The sequence below is a fragment of the Equus przewalskii genome, chromosome 7 (assembly GCF_037783145.1).
Source record: "Equus przewalskii isolate Varuska chromosome 7, EquPr2, whole genome shotgun sequence".
Taxonomy (NCBI): domain Eukaryota; kingdom Metazoa; phylum Chordata; class Mammalia; order Perissodactyla; family Equidae; genus Equus; species Equus przewalskii.
Window position 1 is genome coordinate 39,430,755 of NC_091837.1, and position 20,489 is coordinate 39,451,243.

The 20,489-nt window shown below is 37.8% G+C and overlaps 1 protein-coding gene across 12 annotated transcripts in view; it reads left to right on the plus strand.

Moving 5' to 3' along the window:
- The window catches only part of SPIRE1 (spire type actin nucleation factor 1), a 216,885-nt gene that overhangs the window by 191,700 nt on the left and 4,696 nt on the right, over nucleotides 1-20,489 (plus strand). For 6 of the 12 annotated variants that reach the window (XM_070629566.1, XM_070629568.1, XM_070629567.1 and 3 more), the window contains 6 exons: nucleotides 10,065-10,207; nucleotides 12,700-12,873; nucleotides 17,488-17,625; nucleotides 18,798-18,868; nucleotides 19,412-19,439; nucleotides 19,530-19,666. In XM_070629566.1, coding sequence (XP_070485667.1) covers nucleotides 10,065-10,207; nucleotides 12,700-12,873; nucleotides 17,488-17,625; nucleotides 18,798-18,868; nucleotides 19,412-19,439; nucleotides 19,530-19,666 — 691 coding nt within the window. Of the gene's footprint in view, nucleotides 1-10,064; nucleotides 10,208-10,883; nucleotides 11,121-12,699; nucleotides 12,874-17,487; nucleotides 17,626-18,797; nucleotides 18,869-19,411; nucleotides 19,440-19,529; nucleotides 19,667-20,489 lie in introns of those variants that run through there. The other 6 variants (XM_070629574.1, XM_070629569.1, XM_070629570.1 and 3 more) reach the window with 2 other exon arrangements.

The following is a 20,489-nucleotide window of genomic DNA, read 5'->3' on the forward strand; positions in this document are numbered from 1 at the left end:
TCAGCTACACGAGAAAAGCTGGGAAAGTGACAGATGTGTGGAGACTAAACCACATGCTACTGAACAACCAATGGATCAATGAAGAAATTAAAGGAGAAACTATCTGGAGACAAATGAAAATGAAAACATGTCATACCAACTCATGTGGGATGCAGCAAAAGTGGTCCTAAGAGGGCAATTCATAGCAATACAGGCCCACCTTAACAAACAAGAAAAATCTCAAATAAATAATCTTGAATACACCTAACAGAGTTAGAAGAACAACAACAAACAAAGCCCAAAGTCAGCAGAAGGAGGGAAAGAATAAAAATTAGAGCAGAAATAAATGCAATAGAAACCAGAAAAACAGTAGGAAGGATCAATGAAACTAAGAGCTGATTCTTTGAGAAGATAAACAAAACTGACAAACCCTTAGCCAGACTTACTAAGAACAAGAGAAGCCTCAAATAAATAAAATTAGAAATGAAAGAGAAGTTACAATGTCTACCACAGAAATAAAGAATTATAAGAGAATACTGTGGAAAACTGTACGCGAACAAATTGGACAATCTAGAAGAAATGGATAAATTCTTAGAGTCATACAACCTCCCAGAACTGAATCAAGGAGAAATAGAGAATCTGAATAGACAAGTAAAGAGACTGAAACAGCAATCAAACATCTCCCAAAAAATAAAAGTCCAGGACCAGATGGCTTCTCAGGAGAATTCTACCAAACATTCAAAGAAGATTTAATACCTATCCTTCTCAAACTATTACAAAAAAATTGAAGAAGATGCAACACTTTGTAATTCAGTCTACAAGGCCAATATCACCCTGTTCCCAAAGCAAAATAAAGACAACACAAAGAAGGAAAATTACAGGCCCCTATTGTTGATGAACATAGATGCAAAAATCCTCAAGAAGATATTGGTAAACCAAATAGAGCAATACATTAAAAGCATCATACACCATGATCAAGTGAGGTTTATATCAGAGATACAGGGACGGTTCAACATCCACAAGTCAATCAATATGATACACTACATTAACAAACTGAGGAATAAAAATCACATGGTCATCTCAATAGATGCAGAGAAAGCATTTGACAATGAACGTTGACAATGCAACATCCATTTGTGATAAAAACTCTCAATAAAATGTGTATAGAAGGAAAGTACCTCAACATGATAAAGGTCATATATGACAAACCCACAGGCAACATCATACTCAACAGGCAAAAACTGAAAGCCATCCCTCTGAGAACAGGAACAAGACAAGGGTGCCCACTCTTGCCACTCTTAGTCAACATAGTACTGGAGGTTGTAGCTAGAGCAGTTAGGCAAGAAAAAGAAATAAAAGGTATCCAAATTGGTAAGGAAAAAGTGAAGCTCTCACCTTTTGCAGACAGCATGATTTTATATATAGAAAACCATAAAGAACCCATCAGAAAACTATTACAAATAATCAACAACTAAAGCAAAATGGTAGGGTACAAAATCAACTTAACAAAAATCAGTTGCATTTCTATAACCTAACAATGAACTAACGGAAAGAGAACTCAAGAATACAGTTCCATTTACAATTGCAACAGAAAGAATAAAATATCTAGGAGTAAATTTAACCAAGGAGGTGACAGACCTATACAATGAAAACTGTAAGATTTTTTTTTTTTGAGGAAGATTAGCCCTGAGCTAACATCGGCCGCCAGTCCTCCTCTTTTTCCTGAGGAAGATGGCCCTGAGCTAACATCCGTGCCCATCTTCCTCTACTTTCTATGTGGGACACCTGCCACAGCATGGCTTTAAAGCAGTGCATAGGTCCACACCTGGGATCCAAACCAGCGAACCCAGGCTGCCAAAGTGGAGCATGCGAACTTAACTGCTACACCACCAGGCTGGCCCCTGTAAGACATTATTGAAACAAATCAACAATGATGTAAAGAAATGGAAAAATATTCCATGCACATGTATTGGAAGAAGAAATATAGTTAAAATGTCCATATTATATAAAGCAATCTATAGGTTCAAGGCAATACCAATCAGAATCCCAACGACATTCTTCACAGAAATAGAAGAAAGAACCCTAAAATTCATATGGAACAGGAAAAGACCCCAAATAGCTAAAGCAGTCCTGAGAAAAAAAGAACAAAGCTGGAGACATCACAATCCCTGACTTCAAAATACACTACGGAGCTATAGTATTCAAAACAGCATGGTACTGCTACAAAAACAGACACACAGATCAATGGAACAGAATTGAAAGCTCAGAAATAAAACCACACATCTATGCACAACTAATCTTCAACAAAGGAGCCAAGAACATACAATGGAGAAAGAAAAACCTCTTCAATAAATGGTGCTGGGAAAACGGGACATCTACATGCAAAAGAATGAAAGTAGGCCATTATCTTTTGGCATACACAAAAATCAATTCAAAATGTATTAAAGACTTGAAGGTAAGACGTGAAACCATAAAACTCCTGGAAGAGAATATGGGCAGTACACTCTTTGACATCGGTCTTAGAGGGATCTTTTCAAATACGATGTCTACTCAGGAAAGGGGAAAAAAGAAACAGCTGGGACTTCATCAGACTAAAGAGCTTCTGCAAGGCCAAGGAAACCATGAACAAAATGAAAAGACAACCCAGCAACTGGGAGAAAATATTTGCAAATCATATATCCAACAAGGGGTTAATCTCCAAAATATACAAAGGACTCAACAACAAAAAAACAAGCAACCGAGGCTGGCCCAGTGGCATAGTGGTTAAGTTCGTGCGCTCCGCTTTGGTGGCCTGGGCTTCGTAGGTTCAGATCCTAAGCGCAGACCTAGCACAGCTCATCAAGACATGCTGTGGCAGCATCCCACATAAAATAGAGGAATATTGGCAAGAGATGTTAGCTCAGGGCCAGTCTTCCTCACACAAAAAAACCAACCAACTAACCCGATCAAATAATGGGCATAGGATATGAACAGACATTTTTCCAAAGAAGATATACAGGTGGCCAACATGCACATGAAAAGATATCCAACATCGCTAACCATCAGGGAAATGCAAATGAAACTACAATGAGATATCACCTAGCACTTGTTAGAATGGCTATAATTACCAAGGCAAAAAACAGCAAATGTTGGAGAGGTTGTGGAGAAAAAGGAACCCTCATACACTGCTGGTGGGAACGCAAACTGGTGCAGCCACTATGGAAAACAGTTTGGAGATTTCTCAAAAAATTTAAAATAGAAATACCATATGACCTAGCTATCCCACTATTGATATTTATCCAAAGAATTTGAAATCAACGATTCAAAGAGATTTATGCACCCCTATTTTCATTGCAGCATTATTCACAATAGCAAGACCTGGAATCAACCCAAGTACCCATCAACTGATGAATGGATAAAGAAGATGTGGCATGTATATATATATATATATATATATATATGTACACCACATATAGAGAGAGAGAGAGTGTGTGTAATGGAATAGTACTCAGCCATACAAAAGGCAAAATTGTACCATTTGTAACAACATGAATGGACCTTGAGAGTATTATGTTAAGTGAAATAAGCCAGACAGAGAACGACAAACACCACATGATTTCACCCATATGTGGAAGGTAAATAAACACACGGACAAAGAGAACAGATTAGTAGTTACCAGAGGAGAAGGGGGTTGGAGGTTGGACAAAAGGGGTAAAGGGACACATATATATGGTGACTGATAAATAATAATGTACCCCTGAAATTGCACAATGTTATAAACTATTATGACCTCAATAAAATAATTTTTTTTTATTAATGTTATGATAGATTACAACCTTGTGAGATTTCAGTTGTACATTTTTGTTAGTCATGTTGTGGGTACACCACTTCCCCCTCTATGCCCTCCCCCCACGCCCCCTTTTCCCTGGTAACCACCGATCAGATCTCCTTATCAATATACTAACTTCCACCTATGAGTGGAGTCATATAGAGTTCGTCTTTCTCTGACTGGCTTATTTCGCTTAACATAATACCCTCGAGGTCCATCCACGTTGTTGTGAATGGGCCAATTTTGTCTTTTTTTATGGCTGAGTAGTATTCTATTGTGTATATATACCACATCTTCTTTATCCAGTCATCAGTTTCTGGGCATGTAGGCTGGTTCCACGTCTTGGCTATTGTAAATAATGCTGCGATGAACATAGGGGTGCAACGGACTCTTGAGATTTCTGATATCAGGTTCTTAGGATAGATACCCAATAATGGGATGGCTGGGTCATAGGGTATTTCTGTTTTTAACTTTTTGGGAAATCTCCATACTGTTTTCCATAGTGGCTGCACCAGTTTGCATTCCCACCAACAGTGTATGAGGGTTCCTTTTTCTCCACATCCTCTCCAACATTTGTCACTCTTGGTTTTGGATGTTTTTGCCAATCTAACGGGTGTAAGGTGATATCTTAGTGTAGTTTTGATTTGCATTTCCCTGATGATTAGCGATGATGAACATCTTTTCATGTGTCTATTGGCCATATTCATATCTTCTTTTGAGAAATGTCTGTTCATGTCCTCTGCCCATTTTTTGATCGGGTTGTTTGTTTTTTTGTTGCTAATCAGTGTGAGTTCTTTGTATATTATGGAGATTAACCCTTTGTCAGATAAGTGGCTTGTAAATATTTTTTCCCAATTAGTGAGCTGTTTTTTTGTTTCAATCCTGTTTTCCCTTGCCTTGAAGAAGCTCTTTAGTCTGATGAAGTCCCATTTGTTTATTCTTTCTGTTGTTTCCCTCAACTGAGGAGTTATAGTGTCCGAAAAGATTCTTTTGAAACTGATGTCAAAGAGTGTACTGCCTATATTCTCTTCCAAAAGACTTATTGTCTCAGGCCTAATCTTTAGGTCTTTGATCCATTTTGAGTTTCAATAAAATAATTTTTTAAAAAAGACAGACATTGGCCAACAGAAACACATGATCCAATTATATGCTGTCTACAAGAGACTCCCTTGAGATCCAAAGACACAAACAGATTGAAAGTGAAAGAATGGAAAAAGATATTCTATGCAAATAGTAACCAAAAGAGAGCTGGGGTGCCTATACTAATATCAGACAAAATAGACTTTAAATCAGCAAAGGTTACAATAGACAAAGAAAGACATTGTATGTTAACAAAAGTTTCAATGCATCAAGAAGATATAACAATTATAAATATTTATGCACCTAATGACATAACATCAAAATATATGAAGTGAAAGCTGACAGAATTGAAAGGAAAAGTAGATGTTTCTACAATAATAGTGTGAGACTTCAGTACTTCACTCATAATAATGGATAGAAGAAGCAGACAGAAAATAAGTAAGGAAATAGAGGACTTAACACAGTAAACCAGCTAGACCTGAAAGACATGTTCAGAACACTCTCCCCAACAGCAACAGAATACACATTTTCTCAAGTGTACATGGAATATTTTTCAAGATAGACCATATGTCAGGCCACAAATTAGGTCTCAGTAGGTTTTAAAAGATAGATATTATACAGAGTATCTTCTCTGGCCACAATGAGATGAAGTTAAAAATCAATAATGGAAGGAAAACTGAAAAATTCATAAAATTATAGAAATTAAAGAGCACACTTTTAAAAAATCAGTGGATCAAACAAGAAATCATTGGGGAAATTAAAAAATACTTAAAGGTGAAAGAAAATGAAAAAACAACATACAAAAACTTATGAGATGCAATGAAAGCAGTGCTGGGTGGAAATTTTTGCTATAAATGCTTATGTTAAACAAGAAATTTCAATGGTGAGTTGCACAATAAATGTTCAGGTTTAAAAAAAATCTCAATTCAACAACTTTACAACTTAAGGAACTAAGAAAAGAAGAACAAACTAAACCCAAAGCTAGCAGAAGGAAGGAAAAAATAAAGATTAGAGCAGAGATAAATGAAATAGAGAATAGAAAAACAATGGAGAAAATCAATGAAACTAAAAGTTGGTTCTTCAAAAAGATGAACAAAATTGACAAAACTTTAGCTAGATGAACTAAGAGAAAAGAAGACTAAAATTGCTAAAATCAGAAATGAAAGGGAGGACATTACTACTGTTTCTACAGAAATAAAAAGAATTGTGAGAGAGAACTATGAACAGTTGTGGACAAACTGGATAGCCTAGATGAAATGGATAAATTTCTAGAAATACAAAACCTAGCAAGACTAACTCAGAAAGAAATAGAAAATCTTAATAGACCTATAACTTGTAAAGATATTGAATCAGTAATCATAAAATCTCCCAACAAAGAAAAGCCCTGGACTTGATGCTTTACTGGTGAATTCTACCAAACATTTAAAGAAAAACTAATACTAATCCTTCTCAAACATTTCCAAAAAATTGAAGCGGAGGGAATACTTCCTAACTCATTCTATGAGACCAGCATTACCCACATACCAAAACCAGACAAAGACACTACAAGGTAAGAAACCTACAGACCAAATACCCCTTATGAAAATTGATGCAAAAATCCTCAACAGAATATTAGCAAACAGAATTCAGCAGCATATTAAAAGAATTATATAGCATGACTAAGTGGGATTTATTCCTGGAATGCAAGGATAGTTCAATATGCAAAAATTGATAAGTGTATACTATGCCCTATTAACATAATGAAGGGAAAAAAACACATGATCATTTCAATTGATGCGGAAAAAGCATTTGGCAAAATTCAACACCCTTTCATGATTAAAAAAAAAAACACTCAACAAACTAGGAATAGAAGGAAACTACTTCAACGTAATAAAAGCCATATATGAAAAAACTCACAGCGAACATCGTACTCAATGGTGAAAGACGGAAGGTGCTTCCTCTAAGATCAGGAACAATGCAAGAATGCCTGCTTTATTCAATATAGTATTGGAAGTTCTAGCCAGAGCAGTTCAGCAGGAAAAAGAAATAAAAGGCATCCATATTAGGAAAGAAGTAAAATTCTCTCTTTTTGCAGATGGTCTGATCTTATATGTGTAGAACCCTAAAGATTCCACAAAAAAACTTAGACTAAATGAGTTCAGCAAAGTAGCAGAATACAAAGTCAACACATAAAAATCAGTTTCATTTCTATGCATGAATAGTGAACAATCTGAAAAGGAAATTAGAAAAACAATTCCGTTTATAATAACATCAAAAAGAATAAAATACTTAGGAATTAACTTAATTAACCAAGAAAGTAAAATACTTGTTCCCTAAAAACTACAAAACGTTGCTGAAAGAAATTGAATAAGATGTAAATAAATGACAACACATCCCGTGTTCATGGATTGGAAGACTTAATATTGTTAAAATGTCCATACCACCCAAAGAAATCTATAGATTCAATGCAATCCCTATCAAAATGCCAATGACGTTTTTTACAGAAATAGAAAAAACCTGTCCTAAATTCATGTGGAATCTCAAGGGACCCTGAATAACCAAAACAATCTTGTAAAAGAACAAACCTGAGAACTCACACTTCCTGATTCCAAAACTTACTACAAAACTACAATAATCAAAACACTGTGGTATTTACATAAAGAGAGACATATAGACTAATGGAACAGAATAGAGACCCAAGAATAAAGCCTCACATAGATAGCCAAATGATTTTTCACAAGTGTGTCAGGACCATTCAATGGGGAAAGGATTGTCGTTTCAACAAATGGTGCTGGGAAAACTGGATATCCACATGCAAAACAAGGAAGTTAGATCCTTACCTAACACCATATACCAAAATTAACTCAAAGTAGATTAAGGACCTAAATGTAAAACCTAATATAATAAAACTCTTAGAAGAAAAGATAGGACAAAAGCTTCACAACATTGGTTTGGCCATGATTTTTTAGATATGACACCAAAGGCACAGATAACAAAAGAAAAAATAGACAAATTGGAATTCATGAAAATTAAAAACTTTTGTGCATCAAAAGACACTGTCAACAGAGTAAAAAGGCAACTCACAAAGGAGAAACTATTTGCAAATCATATATCTGATAAGGGATTAATATCTAGAATATATAGAGAACTCAACAACAAAAAGACAGCCCGATTCAGAAATAAGCAAAGGACTTGAATAGACATTTCTTTAAAGAAGATATACCAATGGCCAACAAGTACATGAAAAGATTCTTTACATCACTAATCATGAGGGAAATGCTAATCAAAACTACAGTGAGATATCACCTCACACCTATTAGAATGGCTACTATCAAAAAAACCCAGAGGCCGGCTCCGTGGCCGAGTGGTTAAGTTTGCATGCTCCGCTGCGGCAGCCCAGGGTTCGGATCCTGGGCACAGACATGGCACCGCTAGTCAGGCCACATTGAGGCGGCGTCCCACATCCCACAACTAGAAGGACCTGCAACTCAGATATACAACTATGTACCAGGGGCTTTGGGAAATAAAGCAGAAAAAAAAAAAGATTGGCAACAGTTGTTAGCCCAGGTGCCAATCCTTAAAACAAAAAAAAGAAAAGGAAGATTGGCAACAGTTGTTAGCCCAGGTGCCGATGTTTAAAAAAAAAAAAAAAACCCAGAAAACAACAAGTGTTGGTGAGAAATTGGAATTCTTAGGCACTGTTGCTGGGAACGTAAAATGGTACAGGTGCTGTGAAAGACAGTTTGGCGATTCCTCAAAAATTTAAAAATAGAATTACTATATGATCCAGCAATTCCACTTCTAGGTATATACCCAGAAGAATTGAAAGCAGGGTCTCAGATATTTGTACACCTGTGTTCATAGCGACATTATTCGCAATAGCTAAAATGTGGAAACAACCCAACTGTCCATCAAAGGATAAATGGATGAAGCAAAATGTGGTATATTCATGCAATGGAATATTATTCAGCCTTAAGAAGAGGGAAATTCTGCAATAGGCTACAACACAAATGAACCTTGAAGATATTATGCTAAGTGGAATAAGCCAGTCACAAAAAGGCAAATACTGTAATGATTCCATTTATATGAGTAGTCAAAACCATAGAGACAGAAGGTATATGGTGGTTGCCAGGGGCTGCAGGGTGGAGAGCATACATAGGAAGTTTTATTGTTTAATGAGTGTAGAGTTTCCGTTTTACAAGACGAAAAGAGGTATGGAGACGCATAGTGGTAATGGTTGCACAACGATGCAAATGTGTTTAATACCACTGAACTGTACATTTAAAAATGGTTTAAGATTGTAAATATTATGTTATATATGTTTTACTGCCATAAAAAACTTATCAAGAGAAAAAACATATAAAGATTTCTTAGACTATTGACTTGATTTCCTATAAACATGGAGGTTTCAGTGGTTAAAATTCTTTAAGTACTATTTTGATTTACTTAAACCGATTATGTCAGAAACAGTAAGAGCTGACCTTGGGTATTATCTGTAATTGGTATTTGATCAGACCCGTTAAATATTATAGAGACACAATTAAATCACATAACAGATTTCTCTATCTTTTATTGATTGTGAAATTATATTCTTTGTTTTCCTTGAGTGATTTCTATTGGTGGGACAGTCTAAAGAGATGGATCATATTTGACTTGGTGCTGACATGCACTTTCCTCACCACTACATTGAAGCAGCCTTACAGAGAGAGTGGGAGGAAGACCAAATAAAACTCTGGCAGCTTTATCTTTAAAAAGGAGAATGTAAAAGGAGGGTACACTTGAGAATTTGGGTATCATTTGGGAGTCTTTTTTGGACACATAAAATACATATTTTTACATTTTTTTAAAATAATGCCTGAGGCTCTTTAATTGCACAATTTTGTAGAAAATAACATGAGAGCATTTGTATGTAAATCTGAAACTATACTTATATTGTGTTTTTATGTATGAATTTGAATAAATATTAAAAACAAAATATTTTTTCCTTTTTTCTTGCTATTTCTGTAGCAAGTTTATCTTGCAAAGATTCTTCTCTGACAATCCTCACAGTCTCGTCCTAAGAACCTCCAATCTTGATATACCTCTCCAATGAAATAAACAGGTCATCTGTGAATGCATTGTCACAAATGACAAAGAATTTTTCTGTTAGGAATTCAAAAGCTAAGATTTTTATTTTGTAAGAAAGTTCATTCCAATTTGGTTAATTTCATTTCTTTAGAGCCTCCTAAATTCTTGCCCATATCATCAACACCCCAGCCAGAGAGACGGCAGCCACCCCAGAGACGACATTCCATTGAAAAGGAAACGCCTACTAATGTGAGACAGTTTTTGGCACCATCCAAGCAGAGCTCCCGATCTCTCGTAAGTAACTGAAGGACTGCGTAGAAATGTAAGGATCAGTTAGGGCAGCTAGAATCATTAGCTTTCTTGAGAAGCTTCCAAAGGTTAGAATGAGCTTTAAATAACCTTATTTGTTTTTAATAACTAAAGAAAACCAACCCTAACAGTAACCCAAATGAAATTTGACCATTCCTTACTCATTTTAAGTACTTTTTTTCCAGAAGATTTATCAATGGTTGAAAGTATGGATATTATTCAAGAAAGGCTTTCTTCCTTTCAATGAGTATTAATCCACTTTAAAAAGGTCAAAACTAATCAAAAAACTTAGCAAAGTCTGACTACAGTAGACTATTTTATTGAGGCAGAAGTTCAAGGGGAGACTTTTGATCCATTAAAAATCTTTGTTCATTGTTTTCAGGTACAGTCATGTGCTGCATAACAATGTTTCAGTCATTGATGGACCATATATACAATGGTGGTCCGATAGGATTAGTACCATATGGCCTAGGTGTGTAGTAGGCTATACCATCTAGGTTTGTGTGGGTACATTCTATGATGTTCGCACAAGGACAGAATCGCCTAACAGTGCATTGCTCAGAACGTATCCCCATTGTCAAGTGATGCATGACTGTATGTTTTGTGACACTGGAGCCAAACATGCTATTTGGACTGGTTGACAGTTTTTGCTGTTTTCCAGAGACTTCCAGTTCATGTAGTATCTACTCATTTCTCAGAACAGTGGGATATAGTACACAAGCCCTGCCTGGAAGAAGTAATAGATCCACCAGCCAAAGGAAGTCTATGAAGATTCTTCTGAAGTCTCGACTTCAGATAGACTTGCAGGCGAGATGCAAGGCTTCAATCAATAATTCTACCAGCAACCTAATATCTAATGTTTTTTCAGATACTCATGAATAAAAAACACTGGAATGTGCTTAGTCCATATTTTTAGACTGTGATGAATCCTCAGGGGTTCAAATGAAGCAATAACAGGTGTCCCTTCCTCAAAGTAGAGGGAGATGGTGCGTTTATTGTGAGGATACCGAATTTGAACAGAGCTTATAGTGTTGAAATTTGATCAGTCATCTCTATTCCCAAACGGTATGATTAAAGAACTAATGGTTTTTATGGCAGTTCCTGATAGGATGCCTCTAACTCCTAAAAAATCACCAAAATCTGATATTTGATGAAATCTATAGCCTCATCCATGGTTTACCAACTGAAAAACAGAACTCTAACCTACGGGTTCAAACGTTAAAATCCAAATGCTTTTGTTAATATGAATAAGTTACTGCTTTATAAAATATACAGTTACTATCATAAAAATATGTAAGAGGGAGCTCCTTTGTGATTTTTTTCACAAGTCCAATAATTAGAAGATTCTTCTCTTCACACAGCCTTTCCTAGAAGCCAGTTTATCATTCAGTTGTATACCTGACCTTGTGGTCATATAACATCATTGTTAAAGTTAGAGGTGCTTTCCCACTGCCTTTTCCCTGAGACCCTTCTCTGTGATTGCAGATTGGTTTTATCTTGCTCTCTGCCACAAAAAACAACTCACAGAGTGACCAAGCACACTAAAAATTCCGCTGCGCCAGGAAATATGCTTCACGGCCCTTGATGTGGGCTGATGATCTTTCTCGGCAAAATTCCATTACTAGCTAAAACTCCTTTGTAGTCGATCTGATAGCTTGACCTCTGGTCAATGCTGGATGGTGTTCGGGTTCCATACAGAACTGCACCCCCTCAAGGTGCCTCTAGGCACCAGCTGAGACAGAATAGCATCCAGGTCAAAGGAATGAAGTTTTTGCTATTAGCTTATCTTGGGAAATCCATAAGATCACACTTGTCTTGTGATAGTGTCCTCTAGCTTGGTAAGTATTGTTTTTAAAAGTATGATAATTAGTTTAAAATTTTAGCTATATTTTAGAAAACAAGAAATCATTTTATATTTATAACCCCTCAACTGAAAATGGTGGCTCTTTGTTGTTATTCGTTTTTATTTTTATTGTATCTCCCTCCCTTTCCTTAGGATGTTTAAAATGTAATTTCTTTCCTCATTTGGTCAAATGATTGACCCATCTGAGTGAAAGGCATCTTGTCTTTAAGTGCCTTCCCCAGGGGCAGCGAGCACCTGCTTGGTGTACATTCCCACACTTTTCCAGGCACGATAGGCACTTGCCTCCATCCTGCCTCCCAGCGAGCCCCAATCAGGAGACTCAGTGTTCACAGGACAACCAAGTTAGGAAACTCTGAAGTTGAGGTCTTTGCTGTGTGAACTCTGAGATTCTCTAGGAATGACTTCATGGTTTGATTGCCGATTTATACATATGGGTGCAGACGTTGGCCTGGACACGCATATGGAACCTACCGTTAATGTCCTCCATGGGTGGTTGTTTTGTTTTCTTTTTCTTTCATGCTCTATAATCACTATTTGTAGGTCACTCACGTTCAGCATTATTTTTCCTTTTCTTTTCCCCCTGCCATTTTCTTTTCCCTTATCTATTGTTCAGGTTCCTAGGATAACCAGTGTATGGCCAAGGACGCCTTTCCGACCACTTTTTTCTACCATACAAACAGCTTCTCTGCTCAGCTCTCATCCCTTTGAAGCAGCCATGTTTGGGGTAGCAGGGGCTATGTATTATCTATGTGAGAGAGCTTTTACCAGCAGGTGGAAATCCTCAAAGGTTGGCCTCTTTCTGCTGGTTCTGGGAATTATTTTACTCTATCTCTTTGACAGTGATGCCTCAACTCCTGCACTCTGTAAGAATTAACAGCTTAGATGGGCACTTTGCTTCTGATCATTGATTCCAATCTTTCGTAGGATGCATAGATCACACCATGATCTCAGTTGAGAGGAAAATAACTGAAAGGACAACAAACTCAAAATGCAGCATCAGATTAGAGGGACCTGTGAGTGTTTGTCTGTTTGAGTGATCTAATTGTACAGCAGGAGGAAGGCCGTCCCTCTTCATGTGCCGGGGCACTCTGAGAGTCCGTGGGGTGCTTTCCTCCCAGGGCCTCTCCACCATCAGGAGAGCGTTTGCTCACACACTAGCTGGCAGAGCAGCCTCTTGCCAGGCCAGGTAGCCGCTGGGGACTCAGCTGCCCACAGAGCCGTGTCATTGCCTGTTTCCGGCACACCCCACCACCGGCTCTGAGGGGCACCCATAGCATGTGCCTCCTCTGGGCTCAGAGAATCTTTCTCTTCCCCAGCACCTTTCATAAAGCTGCATTGTGATGGTGAGAATGTTATGTGGTTTTTATGACAATCCACTTTACTTCTCTGAAGAGAGAAATTTCAAGGTTTCTTTTTATTGATATGGTTATTTTAAATATTTTAAATAATTCTGCATTTTATTATTGTTTTTGAGATTTTCATACAGAATAAATTTTTTAAAAAATAATTTGCAAGGACCGGCCCCGTGGCCGAGTGGTTAAGTTTGCATGCTCTGCTTCGGTGGCCCAGGATTTCGCCGGTTCGGATCCTGGGCACGGACTTGGCACCGCTCATCCAGCCATGCTGGAGCGACGTCCCACATAGTACAACCAGAGGCACTCACAACTAGAATATACAGCAGTGTACTGGGGGGCTTTGGGGAGAAGAATTTAAAAAAAGAAGAAGAAGAAGATTGGCAAGAGTTGTTAGCTCAGGTGCCAATCTTTAAAAAAAAAAAAATTGCAAACCTCAGTGAAATAAAAATACAGCCCTCGGACTGTATTGAAGCTTCCCCTGCCCCAAGTGTGTAATGTGAGCTGCCGACCAGTATTTGCAGCAGCCTGGCCTGTTCCACCTCATCCAGGGGCCTGGCTCTCCAAGCTCCTTTATTTACTCAACATATCCTTGACAAATGAACCAGTAGCTGGTTTCTTTGTTATTCTTCATTACCCATCTTAGTTTAGAAAAGAGACTCTTAATGTAAATGAGATACAACAAATTCCTTTCTCTGTTTACTGGTCATAAAATAGAGGATCCTTTTTCCCATTTTAGATCTGGCCATTTGAGTAGTAAGTACATGGTCTGGTGCAGGGATGGCATTTTAACTCCTGTCACTCCTACTGATGTCACTGAAGATCCGGCAACGTTTGTATTTTTGTTATTATCAATCCTCCCCAAACAGAGATATCTGTATATTAAGTCCACACATTACTTTAGGCAGAGAATTCACTTTGAGTTTTAAAGTTGAACATGAAAAAGGAAAAGAATAATTAAACTTAATAGTAGTTATTTTTATTTACATCTGACTTCCTTCAGTTTATTAAAAACTTAAACAATGGTTTTTTGGATAATTTTCAAATATCTGCTACTTATGAAGTTTTGCTAATCAAGAACAATATATAAAATATGACTATTCCCATTTCTGTCTGTGGTTCAGTAACCAGATTATACATTATGCTCTGTAATTTCTGTGCTGCCTAACTCTGACCCCTTTAGAATGGTAAATATAACCAGAATATTCAACAAAAACTCAGCAATTTTAGTGACATACATAAAGGTAAGTTCTGCAGGCACGTCTGCTCTTATAGCGTATTGTAGTCTTTATTAAAACTCTTTAAGATTTAGCTTCCCTTTCCTAAATGTGGAAGTCACGTTGAAGCACAGAGGAGCAGGAGAATTAGAGTTGTGCTGATCCAGTGCTTACAGCCCCTCTCTGGCCATGGAGATGAGCTCAGTGCTTGCTGTAGGAGGGACCGAGCCAGCGTAACGAGGGGAATGAGCCTCCCGCTCACAGTTCAAGTCTTGAGTACGCTCCACATTTGGGAGCATTCGTATCTCAGCAAGATCTGTTAGGGTTTAATTTGGCTTTGGGGAATTAATATTTTTTGTCAATTAAAAAAATAACGAAAACTATTCTAGTAACTATTATTTTCTTTTCATGTTGCATTAAAGTTTTGTTGTCCTTGGGAAAGCACCAGAATTAAAACATTAGCATTTGACCTGAGGGGAAGTATTTTACTAAAGGGTAATCTGCTTAAAATTTTAGAAAAGAACAAGAACACAAACAAAAAAATCTACAATTTCTTATTGTATCCTATGAAGTACTGGCTTTGCAAATAGTTGGAAGCAGTAAGTTGAAAGTATGCTGGACTAAGCCCTTTTGTGGCCTAAGACTGAGGAGAGGAAGTACCAGCCATCATGCTAGCACACCCGAGAGAATGAAAAGGATTCCCGTCTACCGGAAGTATTTACCAGCCCAGGCAAGCCTAGTTGTCAAGTTAGTTAAATTGGCATTATTTGCCACCTTCCTAGCATGCACAACAACACATCTCTCAGGCAGCGATTAGGTGGTTATTTGCTAGATTCATACATTATTTTGTTGCAAGTCAGCAATTTTGTCATGTAGTTAGCCTTCAGAAAATGTACCACAGTCCTACTCATCACTGATAAATAAAAATGACCATAGGAAAACTTATGATGAAATATGTTAAAAGCTGAGAAAGGCGTCATTCAGATGAGTGCAGCCAACAGTCCTTACCTAGCGCCCACTTTCAGTGGGCCAACCTTCCCAGAAGCCACGCACTGTTCCCACTGACACTACACGCTTTTCTCAGGGCAGAGCAAAACAGAGTAGACAGTGGACATGCCAATTTAATCCTATTATCTTTGAAAGCTTTTTCCCATTGAAAGAGAAAATTATGTGGTGATTTTTTTTTTTAAAGTATTTTAGACATCTTAGAGCAAATGCTATCTTTCTGAACAAACCATTCTCCCATCCTCCACAAACTAAGCTCTTCATCTTAAAAGTTCAATTGAAGGATTTTTTTCCAAAACATTTTTAAGCAAATTTAACCTTCCTTAAGTTATCTTGAACAGAGATGATTTTATATTGATTGTTAGTAAGAAGGAATAGTTCTTCAAACTACTTTTTTTTAGTAAATGCTAATGTTTGTCAAGTTTGCAACCAAGATTTCTTTTTGTTTTCCTCTGATTGAAAGACAGAGCTGAATGTTAAAATTCTATAAACTGACTGCATTCATGGTCATGTGCTTTCTCATTTGGCTTGTTTGATATCAGAATGCCTGTGAGCAGTGCTATGGTATGTGCGGGCGTGAATTATAATGTGTTTGTACTGAGAACATTAAGTTTCAGTGTCACTACACCGCAGTGGCCCTCATGAAGCCTGGCAGGGTGCGAACGCACAAGACCATTCTGTCTTTATTAGATCCGCCGATCAAGCAAAGGGCTGGGCGGGAGCAGGTGGGGACGGAGCTCTCTATTCAGTGGGATCGTTACATCAACATCTTCCTCAGCTGTTTTTAGGGAAACCAGTAACAAGACAGCCAACATAAATATTTATTGTGAAATTCTGATTTTCTCCACATCTTTCCACTGCTGACTGTGCATTCAGCAGTTGTTTAAGAGTAATAACAGGGGGCTGGCCCCGTGGCCGAGTGGTTAAGTTCGCGCGCTCCGCTGCAGGCGGCCCAGTGTTTCGTTAGTTCGAATCCTGGGCGCGGACATGGCACTGCTCATCAGACCACGCTGAGGCAGCGTCCCACATGCCACAACTAGAAGAACCCACAACGAAGAATGCACAACTATGTACCGGGGGGCTTTGGGGAGAAAAAGGAAAAAATAAAATCTTTAAAAAAAAAAAAAAAAAAAAAAAAGAGTAATAACAGAAATCTGGAGAACTGTGGGCAGCCTGTAGAGATGGCCTTTTGGCTGTAAACTGCACCAAAGGTACATGTTCCAGTTCCACTCATACCATTAGGATTTTTCAAGGTGTGCTGATGTAACTTACCACTAAATAATGCTTCTCAGTATAAATCACTAACCACCTTCTTTTGGCTATTCTGAGTACCACAAATCAGTTCTAAAAACAGTACCAATGTTGTAGATTTGCTATTTATCTACTAGCATATAGTATACGACACAACACTAAGTAATGAATTTGCATAATCATAGGAGAAAACTGACAAATTTGGTTTAGAACAACAAAATTGTTTTCAATATTTCACTTTTTCAAGATTTCAATATATAGATATGTAGCTCAGCTTAATGGAATAGAGATACTTGAGGTGAAATATCTAAACAAATGTGAGAAACATTCATTTATTGGAAATTTCAGTAGCTACATGTTTCACATGGTCCCTAGAAGTTTTCTGCCAGCTGTTGTCTTAGTGTATTGAGAAATTTTGTGGTCCCCAGAGTGAGCCAGCTCTGTTTCAGCGATTGTTGGGAAACCTCTTTTCTTCTCTGAAGCTACTAACCAAGGTGTCTGATCTGAAGGGAAATTTTGCAATGCCAGAAAAGAGCGGGTGGGAGTTTCTTATTCATGTGGAATTTTGAATTTCAGGAGGAATTCTGCTACCCAGTGGAATGCCTAGCTCTTACTGTGGAGGAAGTAATGCATATTCGTCAGGTCCTGGTGAAGGCAGAGCTGGAAAAATACCAACAATATAAAGATGTCTACACCGCCCTGAAAAAAGGAAAGGTAGAGCTGTTTAAAGTTGCTTGATCAGCAGGGTTAGAAGAATGGTCAGTCACAGGCATGGTCTCCTGCGGGAGCTGTCTGCTAGCCAGATGGCACCAGGACTTCTAGGGGATTTTAGGAGCTAAGAGGCTTATTTTCTAGTAGACAGTTCCTGTTCTGCTTTGTTCACAAAAGGGAGTGTTTTTGTTTTTCCCTTAGAATTCAAAAACTGTGGAAGGTTTAAAACAACCATGGTAAATAATGATATGCCTTCATAAAACCACGTCTGCATTTAGTCATTATACTTTTAAAGGATTTATAAAGAAAATATATCTGGGAAACAGAGAAGACTTTTTCAGAACCTTCTTCAGATTGCTTCTGTGATGGTGAGACACTTGAGAGCTGTGGCCTTTTATTACCTTTTAAAAGGAAAATTATGGGGGCCAGCCCAGTGGCATAATCATTGAGTTCACTTGCTCCACTTTGGCAGCCAGGGGTTTGCAGCTTCAGATCCTGGGCACAGATCTACCACCGCTCATCAAGCCATGCTGTGGCAGCATCCCACATACAAAAGAGGAAGATTGGCACAGATATTAGCTCAGTGACGGTCTTCCTCAAGCAAAAACAAGAAGATTGGCAATAGATGTTAGCTCAGGGCCAGTCTTCCTCACCAAAAAAAAAATTATGCTAAGCGAAATGTCAGACAGAGAAAGCCAAATACCATATGATTTCATTCATATGCGGAAGATATAAATAAATAAGTAGATAGATAAATAAATAACACATAGACACAGAGAATAGATTAGTGGTTACCAAAGGAGAAGGAGGTGGGGGGAGGGAGAAAGGGGTAAAAGGGCATGTGTATAGTGACGGATGGCAGCTAGTCTTTGGGTGGTGAACATGATGTAGTCTATACGGAAATTGAAATATAATGATGCATGCCTGAAATGTATATGTTATTAACCAATATTACCCCAATATAAACAAACAAATAAATAAAATTATAATTCAATACAGAGCCAAATTATAATTATCACAGAGCCAAACATAAAAACAGGGTTTCTAAATTGTCTTCTTCCTTCTGTCTACTAAACTTCCCCAATATATAAATGTAAAGTGTATTCAAACATGTAAATTAGGAAATTAACTATTGGCGATGCTTTTTTTCCCCTTTTAAAATTTCTATTTTTTAGCTCTGCTTTTGTTGCCGAACCAGGAGATTTTCCTTCTTCACCTGGTCTTATACCTGTCAGTTCTGTAAGAGGTAAGATTTTTTGTAATTGATGACAGTAATTAAAGAAATACCAGTTACCTTCATGTTTCATCATTTTTCTACACAAGAATAATATTAGAAATCACCCAATTTATTATCACATTGTGCTGTGCTTGTGGGTTAGAAATACTGATTTCTTCAAAAGAGTGGAGCAAACGCTTATTTAGTATTAACCTGGAAAATGTTTCTCTGCATATATTTCTTTTACATAACCTAGATAATTCTAATAATATATCATGTTTGAACAGAAAAAAATAATGTGATTGTCATGTGATCCCTGGATAGACAAAGAAGAAAAGTCTAAACAGATGTAAGTTGATCCTTTTATAGGAAACAGTGTAAGAGATAAGTTTTACAGTTTGATTGTCCTTTTGGCAGTCCACCGTTGTATCAGTTTGTTGTATTCTGATAGAGGACCCAGAGAGTTTTTGCAGTTTATTGTAGAAATTCAAAACCATGTAGCCATTGGCTTCTCTAACTCTCTAGTCGCATCCGTGGTATCATGCCAAGTAATCCTTCTGATTTTGTATACAGGCCGGTGTGTTCACAGTGTTGCAAAAAGGTAAGCTAAGCTTGGTGAAATTATAACTTGTGTTAATTTTAATGACTCTTTAACAGTACTACTCACTCTCAGTTTTATTTGGGATAATAGATGCGGCTGCCCTCCAAGCCATACTCCACCCTTCCTATCTTTTCATTGGGACCTTCTGCCTTGCAAAGAGGGGAAAGTTGTATGATGCCAGAAAAACCCTCCACTGGCCACCATCGGCCACTTCGGAGCATTGCCAGGTGAGCAAGGGGCCTGGGTCTTCAGAACCTCCTTTCTAAAAGAAGAATGCTTCTTATGAGGACTGTAGTGACATGGTAGGGTTTTGGGTCAAGGGGATTTGGGTGGGTGGGTTGGTTGGTTTTAACATAGTTATGATTTGCACACGAATATCCAAAACTTCCCCAAGGTAACTTGTCAAGGGATAATGGTTAGCTGCTTGAAGGATACTTTAATCTCAAAGTTTATTTTTTTTTTCTACTTTAAAAATAATTACTGGGGCCAGCCCAGTGGTGCAGCACTTTAGTTCACATGTTCTGCTTCGGTGGCCCAGGGTTCGCTGGTTCGGATACCGGGTGGAGACATGGCACTGCTTGGCAAGCCATGCTGTGGTAGGCATCCCACATATAAAGTAGAGGAAGATGGGCATGGATGTTAGCTCAGGGCCAGTCTTCCTCAGCAAAAAGAGGAGGATTGGTGGCAGTTAGCTCAGGGCTAATCTTCCCCCCAAAAAAATTACTTTTGTGTGTCCTTTAAAAGTCATCTTTAAAACTGTTCTTCTTTTCTGGGCTGGCCCTGTAGCCTAGTGGTTAAGTTCAGCATGCTCCACTTTGGCGGCCCAGGTTCTTGGGTTCGGATCCTGGGTGTGGACCTACACCACTTGTCAGCCATGCTGTGGTGGTGACCCACATACAAAATGGAGGAAGATGGGCACAGGTGTTAGCTCAGGGCAAATCTTCCTCAGCAGAAAAATAAAAATAAATAAAACTGTCCTTTTCAATGAAGTTGAAAACTTGCACATAACAGTCTAATCTTTCTTTCCTTCTTTAGTTTTGAAAGATAATC